Raw genomic sequence first — 9,872 nt, forward strand, 5'->3', positions numbered from 1 at the left:
ATATGTCTTTATGTAATCGAGTGACCAATGACGATAAATGATGTCACGTACATAAACATATATGCAGTGTCTTTAATAACCATAATTATATAACCATACACACATAACATTGAACGACATTGAATCGAAATGTCTTCAGTAAACAGAAAAACGAATAAACGATAATCCGATTACAATACTGTGAAGGCGGGTGTTTTTCTGAACCGTTGAAGCAAACTGTTCTTGTTCATATATTTTTCATACCAAAAGTACAACCATCCAGAGCAGCGGTCGCAGCGTGTTCATCATTTATCCATTCTCGTTCACCAGAGTGATGATGCTATGCGTACCACAGTTAGATTTATCACGATCAAACTGATGAACTAGAATGAGTTTATCTGAAATGCGAACAGTCATTAGAAAAGTACAAACTTGTAATTAGCGTTTCCGAGCTTTATAAATGAAATATTTTCTTTTGTGATTCAGTTTACTCAAACTTACTGTTAACATGTTACTGGTAATTTACCTGTCCAAGGATTTCCAATCAATTTTTGAAGCCCATATGAAAAAAATGCATCTTGACGAATAGCGGAACATATTTTTGATTTGCTGCTTTGCATAAACGTGTATAAAATTTATATAGTTTTATGTATAACATATTTTCACCATTTGCTGTCAACACGCATATAATGTATTTAGAGCTACAAAACGCATGCACCTTATCGCCCTTTTCGGTGAATTTAGCAAATACAGTAAACATTTTTTTCAGATGTGCTTGCATTTAAGTAAAATATTATTATTTCACCATACTGAGTGGAAAACAATACACACCTTTGGTCTGTGATAATTAACGGGGAAAATGTAGCGTGATTTAGCTTAAACATGAATCTGAAATACTTCGCAATAATTTTCAAGAGGAATTAAAGTTCTTTTGTTAACAATAAGTATTCCTATCGTTTTATACTAAACATGTATATGTATGCATATTTGCAAAGGATAATTATAAGTCAACTAGAAAATTGACCTGTTATTTGGCGAGATGCAAGGCCTTAATTTGTGTACCAGTTTTATTGACATTGAATGTACTTCTTAAAAATGTACAAACCTTATCTAAACAAAACGGATGGTCCGGGACCTATGTTTGCCTTTCGGTTCAGGTATTCCTCTTGATTAAACTTGCACACTTTCAAATGCTTAAGCATTATTGCTGGCGACTCCTCCTTGAATTCCCACCCATCTATAGATTCAAAACAGTCGCTGAACTTCCATTTCTTAAAAGAAAATAAACAACAGTTTTCATGACCAGTAGGGGTTGGCTGTTTGATATACTTGTAAGTGTAACAATCATTTGACAATTCATTGCACATGTAGTTCATTTAGTAAATCACTGCAATATTTTAGGCATAATAACGTGATTGAAGCGTACCTTGTTAATTGTCTCCCATCTATTTCCCCTCTTCTTCCAAACTATTGAAACAAAACCCTTTTTATTGAGAAGACAGCAGCAAACTGATTGTAAGAGCTTGTTTGTTCTGGAAAGTCTCCGGAGACTGATTGCATCCAGATAGTTGGCTATCAATATCAGGACCTTGAACGGGAGCTCTATGATCGACGTTTTTTGTTTGGGACAACACTGTTTCAGATCGTTTTACAACAGTGATACTGTTGTCCAGCTTCAACGAAGTGTGAAGCTCAAAACGTCCATGATCTGTAATCAGATCCGATTGATGTTCATTGAAATTACATACTCCATCTTTGTTCCACAGAACGGGTTCGGCCAGAGAGTTGTATCTTACGCTGATCGTATCAGATGCCGTGATGAATTTGGGGACATTGCTTGTCGTTGGTCGAAACCTTTGAAAAGAAAACGTGCATCCATGACTTGCGAGAGGGCATCGCTGTTCAAACCAACCATGCGTATTTTGTTGAATGTTGTCATGAAGTGTTTTCATATGTCCAGGAAATTCATCTCGTCTAAGTTCCTTGCCACAGCGAAATGTATACATTCCCCTTAGTTGGCGCTCTCTTGTGCTATTTATGGTCGCATAATATATTGAAGGTGATGCAAAGGCTAGAACGTCCCTTATTTCCATGTCGCTACGAAATGGAACAACGCTCAAACGCGACGGATTCGTAAGTGGTCGTTCATACATTTTCTGTCCTTGGGGTAATTTCGCGCCTTCGATGACCTTGTCTTGATCCATTATTGCAAATGCCAATTCCATCTGACCAAAAATTATGCGGGGTCGTTCCTTTATTTCAGCGCAATTCAACATTTCATTTCCAGACAACATTGGCCGACGTAACCATTTGCTTTGACAAACGACCACGCTTGCAGGGCAAAACTGGAGGTGATAATTTATGTTTTCCCGTTTCATTTCTAAAGGACAACCAAATTCGCTGTTAGTACACTTCACAGTTTCCTTTTTGCAAATATACTTGTGCTCCACATCTCTACATGCATGGTAAGAAATCCCACAACCTTTTTTGCAAGTGACGAGTTCCATTGGATTGTCAGAGCGGAACAAATTGGCAGAGCAGAATTCCAGATGTTTTGCTATATCCTTTCTTGGAAGAACCAACTCACAACCATTTACCTTGTTGGTGCAAAATGCGAGCTCTTTTTTGCACAGAAGTGAGTGCTCATATGCTTTACAAGAATGAAATTGCTGTCCACATTTAAGTTTACATGAAACAACAGCGCAGACACTATTTTGTATGCACGAAATCTTAACGCACGTACTACAATGACTGTGGATGTTGTTAGTTCCAGACATTCTTTGTTGAGCTGTTGACATAGTGTTTGGATCTAAAATAAAAATAACCAAGTGATCGTTATACTATTATCATGCTAAAAATTGCGAGTCTTTAATAGCACGTAAAAGCCCTGTTATAAAATATACTAAATTATCGATTCTTCTCTATTATGCAGTATTAGATCAATCAAATATTTATTCCTAATGCGCTTACCGGTTGACACGTTTGCCTCTGGATAAGCTATTCCAACAACCAGTAGACCCTTTTTAAGTACATGTCTACCCCTTTCTACGACCCGCTTTGCAACTGAAAATCAATATCATCATCATAATATTGATTTTTAAATAAATTATAATTATTTGGGATGAACCTAAAATTGTGTGTTTCGGGATTTGACTTACACTAAGTCTCAAAATACCCAGTATATCTATTTCCTGTTTATTCCTTTGGTCGCTCGAGTCCTCATCGAGTCAGCTTACCAATGATATAACTGATCAGCTATAGTAGTTCATAGATGTATTCTTATAATCAGATGAGAAGGAGTTATTCCTAAGTTTAGTTTTGTTCATACATCTATATTCCTTCTGCCACGCTATGGTCGACAGGAAGGATATAAGAGCTGTGTTTTGTGATATGAAAAAGACTTGACAGAGTTAAGCATTCACTTTTTTATGCAAACTCAATTAGGTATCCTGATTCACTTTTCACTGGTTATCTAAATGGACGAAAACAATGTGTGTTTCTCAAAATACATTTAACAATCTCCTATAACAATACTACCTAGAAAACTACAGTCGGAAATTCGATAAATAACTTCGTTTACGTGCTCAAGGAAGGATCCCAAACGAATGAACTGGAGACACAAACGTATAAACACCACATACAACAAATCAAGCCTGTGTTTCTCAAGGCTAGATCTTGGTCTAGCAAAACTCCGAAGGTGTGAAATTCTGATTTTATACAATGCTTACTACATGACATGACATGACATGACAATATTCAAATCAAACATTAATAATTAATTTGATCGGTAAAAACATCTCACTCCAACTTGATAGACTCAAAAAGAGATGATCCCGTCTGCCTTCGCGGCGAAATTGAGACTGTTGCATATTTCATGCTGGAATGCCCTCACTACGCTGAATAACGATCATATGGCTGAAAAACTCTATGCTTTGTTTCTATTTCTATCTCGTGTCTCCAATACGGCGATATCAGTCTTGATAAGCAGTCATACATTGCAATTATTGTTTTATCAAGGAACCACTTATTCTCTGTTCTACTGTAATATCAATAACCAGGTCGAGTGTTGGCTTTTGGTGCTGAGCGACCATATTCCATATGTATATATGCTCAATCCTCTTCTTTTCACTCTTTTATTGTATACATCATGGTGTAGTAAAAGACAAGAAATCTTTGATATAAGTCTTTGTTTTAAGAAAAATATTGCCTTTCGAAGTAGCATTTATGACGTTATTTATCACGTGGTACACACACACTGAATATTGTATCAAATGTATTACTGAATAAAGCCAATAAAATAATTTTGATATAAGCCTAATTTATCCGGCTTTATTATGCGAAAAAGCCCAACTTACTTCTCAATTCCAGATTTTATATTAGAACTTAGTCCAATCTTTTCATTCTTTGAATCCTTATAAGAACTACTGTTTAAACCTTTTAGTTGAGCATTTACTAAACCATTTGCTGAACGGGATTTCTGAATAACATTTGTTGGAATTTCATTAATGCGATATTTTATGAAATATAACACATTTTAAAAAGATGTCATTAAAAAACGAAGATAAATAAATGTTTTAGCTTACCGACTTCGCTTTCAAACGTTATGTATACCGCGTCTTTTTTCGCATCATATCTAGCACTGTTCTCAACAACTTCGCCACCACCTGATTTCTTCTCGTTGTCAAAGTACATCTCCAACAGTTCAAGATTCTCCTCATTAACATTTGGTCCCCTTACTATGATTGTACAAAGCGGCGCCGGTTTGTATTTCTTGACCGTAACTTCTTGTTTCTTAATCATTATGGGCACATTTTCCAGAATTGTTTCAACGTCTATAAAGTCATTAAAAGGTCATTGCATTTAAAACACCAATTCATTTTCGGAAAAAATATTGAGAAGCTAAAGGTGTTCATATAATTCGGGTAAATTTTGAGAGAGATGCAGGATGATACTTTCTTTAACTTCAATGCTATAACTATGATAATTAGCAGGAGTAAGAATGTTATCCCATAGTCGCTCTAAGACAAATGTTAATGACACAACCCACTTACCTTTCCCGCGTTGAAATGTTACTATTGCGTTGTTAAGATCTGAATTCAAATCAACGGCTACCACGACGCAACCTTTAAACTTTCTTGACTCAAAAAACATCTCCAAATATTCCTCATCGACACTAACCGGAAGGTTTTCTACCATGATCTTTATTTTTTCTTCCTCTTGTGATACATAGTCGGAGCCTTCTACACACTCCTCCGAGCCCATTAAGACGGTCGAAGAAATATCGTATTTTTGTACGAAAATCGTCTCTCCTCCAACTGTCAAAGAGCGTTTGGCCAAAGCAGATTCCACGCCTTAAACATATTGAAACAAATCGTTCGCGAAATACAACATGGGACAGTGTTGATATGTGTTCCATATTGTTTTATTATAATTTTAATTATGTTCCAAGACCAACGACATATTTAAATTTGAAATTGCAACATATATTCTTTTGCTGCTTGTTACATAGATATCTTACGATTCAACATTGTTGACATATCGCTAATGTTTGTTTGTTGCCATGAAGGAAAGACTACTCTTTGGGGTTTTATCAATAATGTTGACATTGGTTATGTTAACACCAATTTGCCAGTTCTTTTATACTATCTATTTTCTAATACCAGTTTGATTTACACTTCTAGTGTAGTTAAATCTGTGATTATCTTTTATGACATTAAGACTGATATTTGAATGTTTTTCGTCACCTGCTTGGTTTCCAAACGTGACTAGTGCCGTTCTTGCCTTGTCATCTAGCTGCACATCGACAGCGCTATCGAAGAATGATCGTATGCCATCCGCATCGCTAAAGGCAGGCACTTCAGTAAGTAACACCTTGTAACAACCTATTTTCCTTCCCGGGACTAAAACAATGTAGAATAATTAAAACAAAAAGAGATATATAATAAGCAATGAATCATTTAAGTTTTGTTTTTTTAGAAGAAGAATATATAATATGAAAACATGGGTTTTAATTATCGGCTAATATAAATACTTCGACAGTCAAGCGGTTAATCAGGATTTACGTTTATGTATCATCCATTTAAATATAAGGAATAGCTTACTCACTTAGATTGATCGGTATGGTACTAGAGGGATAAATTAGGTCAAATGTAATATGATATCATATTATTTAAAAAGATATATTATCCACGTTTATCAAATAATTTAGATTTCACAATTTCAAGTAAATAAGGATTGCTTGATGTGTAAATAAAGATGTTCATTTTAAGGAGTCGTTTCTTAACTGGCAGACAAAAAGAAAACATTATCTTAAGTTAAATATTTGAATTTAAGTGAACATTTTTAAACGAGCATAGTTCGTAATATATACATCTATATAACGTATTTGTATCTGTATATAATTGAATATGACTTGATGATTTATTCGTATTTGAAAAAGACGGACAATTCAAAAAAATGTTGGATTGTCCAGACTGGCAATCTGTTTACTTCTTCATAAAACACCTAATACTTACAGTATATACATAACACAAAGAAATTCACGACATACCATGATTATATCTGCGAATACCTTCTTAAGAATATATTAATATATAATGCAATTGCTGTTGTTAAACAATCACTGAAACAACGCGAGTATTCATGTTTGCAAAGCATGATGTACTTAGTTCAAATATCAATGTGCTTTGAACTCCTATCAATATTTAATAAATACATTACTAATTTGACTAAACAATTGTCTTCTTTATGATCTATTTTACAGCATACGGCAATACAATGTATGATTTTAAACACTTTATCTATACCACTTTGTTACAGATAGCATTTATGGTTGACCACAAATTGGTCAATGTTGCTGCAGTTCGCTTGTAAAACTAATTTATAATAGATTAAAGCCTCTTTTAGTGATTTATCTATAAAACAAAAACGACAATAAAGTTATCGCAAAAAAAGGAAATAAGGCGAAATGTATTGACAAGGTACAATTATGTAAGATAAAGACCATAGAACATAAAACAAATAAGCATAAGTTTATCACTTATCGCTCGACTGAACGCCTGCTTGCCTGGGTTTTACAGGGGTCTCCACGACTCACCTCCACTTCAGACGACTCATTACCACTGGCGTCCGAAGCACGATGTAAACCAAACACAACCATAATCCATGCCGCTTACATCTAACTTAATGTTTATTAATTAGTATAAAAGGCAGTTTCCAGTCAACAACTGTGAAAAACAAATAGATTATATATATTTTTTTTAATCTACACAGTCTATTATGTATTGTGAAATTAACTAATGGATGTATCACCTTCATATACAAGTAATTGAATAATAGACTTCTGGACGATTATATACATGTACATACATTCCAATTACCATACACGTGTATTTGGAATCAAAAATTCAATATCATCAACATCATACAAACTCATTGATGGAAAGTAAGTTACCTGCATCAGAACTCATAATGGAACTATTTCTGCTGCTCTTTCACGAACCAGGAAGTAATTTAACACATTTAACTCTTCAAATACATAAAATTGAGTTGATAAGGTTTATGAAGTCCACGACATTGATTGAAGAATATACTTTCAATATGATTGTTGATAAAGCTCTTCCCGATATACAATAGTATTTCTATCCATGGTAATGTAAACAAAACACAACCATTGTTCATGTCGCTTACATCGGTTACATCGCTTACATCGTTATTATTGTTAACAACGTAATATTATGCACCAGTCAATTGTAACCACGCCCCCCCCCCCCCAGGTCCGGGGGTATACCGGCGATCGCCTTGGAAATGGGCCGTGTTTTTACCTTTCAGGTGGCCCCGCAGTGCCGGGTTAATGCGGTAATTTTGTCTTCGCTCAAAAGCGGGGAACGGGCCTTACTTAGGGTCCCTTGGGTGCGGGGGACATTTGGCAGGGATTTTACCATCAGTTCGTCCCCGCAGGGCGAGGATTTTACCCGGGGTTGGCTGGACCGTAAGTCAAAGTCCCCGCTATTCCCCGGACCTGAGGGGGGGGGGGCGTGGTTACAATTGACTGGTGCATAAACAGCACAGTTTTCAGTCACCCATTGTCGAAGTGTATATAAAGTAAAGCTTAGAATTAATTAAAAAGTCTACACACTCGACTGCTGGTATTGGTATCAAATTATAATTAAATTACTATACAATTAATTAAACCGTAGTTTTCTTGTTGATTATATAACGGGCCTATAAACTATACGTGGTATATATACATATAATGATATTGCCACCAACGCGTTTTGTGAATCAAACACTGTACATAATCCTCCACATAATACAAAAAAAAACATGGATGAAACTACTTTTCATGCACCAGAACTCAAAATAAAACTACCTTTGTTGTTCCAACTTTCGCGAAGTAATTTTGATATGCATCAAATTGATATAATGATATCTTTGAAATTCACAAGACTACGATATACATTTATTTCATACACCATATACCTGAATCAATGAGATGTTAAAATGTTTTCTGTAACGTTGTCGCAAATGTATCATCTGTTATTGGGTTGAAAAGTTATTATAGATTTTTTTTGTTCATAACCAAACATATTATGCATAAATGTTATGTTGTAATCAAGTGTGCATGATATGAATGAACAATTATCGTCACAGAGACGTCACAAAGGTTCCCAACCGAGCCTTGTTAAGCGGATAGTCATTTGTACATGGTAAACAATATAAATACTAAGTGTAATTGAAATCAATTGAAAGTCCGCAAGAAGCAGCAAGGGATCGTAAGATTTGTGTCGCGTATATCGTTACGACTGATGTGTCGCGTATATCGTTACGACTGATGTGTCGCGTATATCGTTACGACTGATGTGTCGCGTATATCGTTACGACTGATGTGTCGCGTATATCGTTACGACTGATGTGTCGCGTATATCGTTACAACTGATGTATTCAGATTAGTAAAAAAAAACAAATCAAACTTTCTCAGAAATACAAAATCACTGATGACAGCACTCCTCTCGACATGAAATTTAAATAAGTTGTGAGTAGTATTCCGGGTGCAACTGGTTGCTACTTAAGTTATGAATTCATTGATCATAATACACAACACACGTCCCTGTGATGATACTCCGGCCAGTAAAACATCATAGTGACCGACCGTGGCTGGACTTCTATCTGTATGTTGATGATCCGTAGCTTAGAACAGATGGAGATTAAGTTTTGGTTCGATGTAGGTATGTTATACAGAAACTTAAAAGTTTTACTACACTGATTCAAAAAGTGGACTACATGTGAGTACATCAATAGTCTGAATCAGACTACTTTCAAGGGTTCCACCTTAATGCCTTCGCCGGGCGGTTACTAGAGGCATCAATACGGACTCAAATCAGGCACCCAGTGGGGTAATTGATGTGTTATGTTAAATGGTTGGAATAATTTTGGGTAAATTTTAGCGATTGTTTATTTTCCTCCCGTTGGATGATCTTATAGTTGTCCAGCAATGTTTTACCTGGTAAAAATAACCTGATTGACCTGCACGTTCTTTATAATAACCAATTCCTTATTTTGGGCGGTTTCAATGCCAAAACAGGCCATTTGTAAGACTATGTCAACCCTCATTACATTGCTAAAGCCCAATTCGATGTTTCTGCCTCGATGATTTGTGCAAACAATTAAGCAGACTTGGGTATATCTATTGGGAGATTCTCACAACGCGGTTGTAACTTAAATAGTTGCCGTCACATTATAATTGAATTACGTAATAGTAATTATCATTTTAATGTGAACGTCGAGGTGGGAACAAGTACACTGAGTAAATGAAATAGACTGAATACGTTTTGGTGACTATATGTCTAAAGGTCTGCTGATATCTTTACTAGGATCCACTATATTCTGATGTG

At 35.5% G+C, this 9,872-nt stretch overlaps 1 protein-coding gene across 3 annotated transcripts; it reads right to left on the reverse strand.

Moving 5' to 3' along the window:
* Nucleotides 1-58: 58 nt before the first annotated feature.
* On the reverse strand, nucleotides 59-7,654 carry LOC128210223 (uncharacterized). 3 transcript variants are annotated; one of them, XM_052914427.1, is made up of 8 exons: nucleotides 7,433-7,654; nucleotides 5,724-5,879; nucleotides 5,031-5,330; nucleotides 4,563-4,811; nucleotides 2,950-3,042; nucleotides 1,406-2,788; nucleotides 1,085-1,250; nucleotides 59-377 (listed from the first exon to the last, which is right to left on the reverse strand). In XM_052914427.1, the coding sequence occupies exons 1-6, from the start codon at nucleotides 7,446-7,448 to the stop codon at nucleotides 1,467-1,469; spliced, it is 2,136 nt and encodes a 711-aa protein (XP_052770387.1). In that variant the 5' UTR covers nucleotides 7,449-7,654; the 3' UTR covers nucleotides 59-377; nucleotides 1,085-1,250; nucleotides 1,406-1,466. The 3 variants fall into 3 exon arrangements, with proteins under 3 accessions (XP_052770387.1, XP_052770389.1, XP_052770388.1); XM_052914429.1 differs by having other exon boundaries at nucleotides 5,724-7,205; XM_052914428.1 differs by having other exon boundaries at nucleotides 7,076-7,654.
* Nucleotides 7,655-9,872: the final 2,218 nt, after the last annotated feature.

This window comes from Mya arenaria, chromosome 12, assembly GCF_026914265.1.
Source record: "Mya arenaria isolate MELC-2E11 chromosome 12, ASM2691426v1".
NCBI classification, from domain to species: domain Eukaryota; kingdom Metazoa; phylum Mollusca; class Bivalvia; order Myida; family Myidae; genus Mya; species Mya arenaria.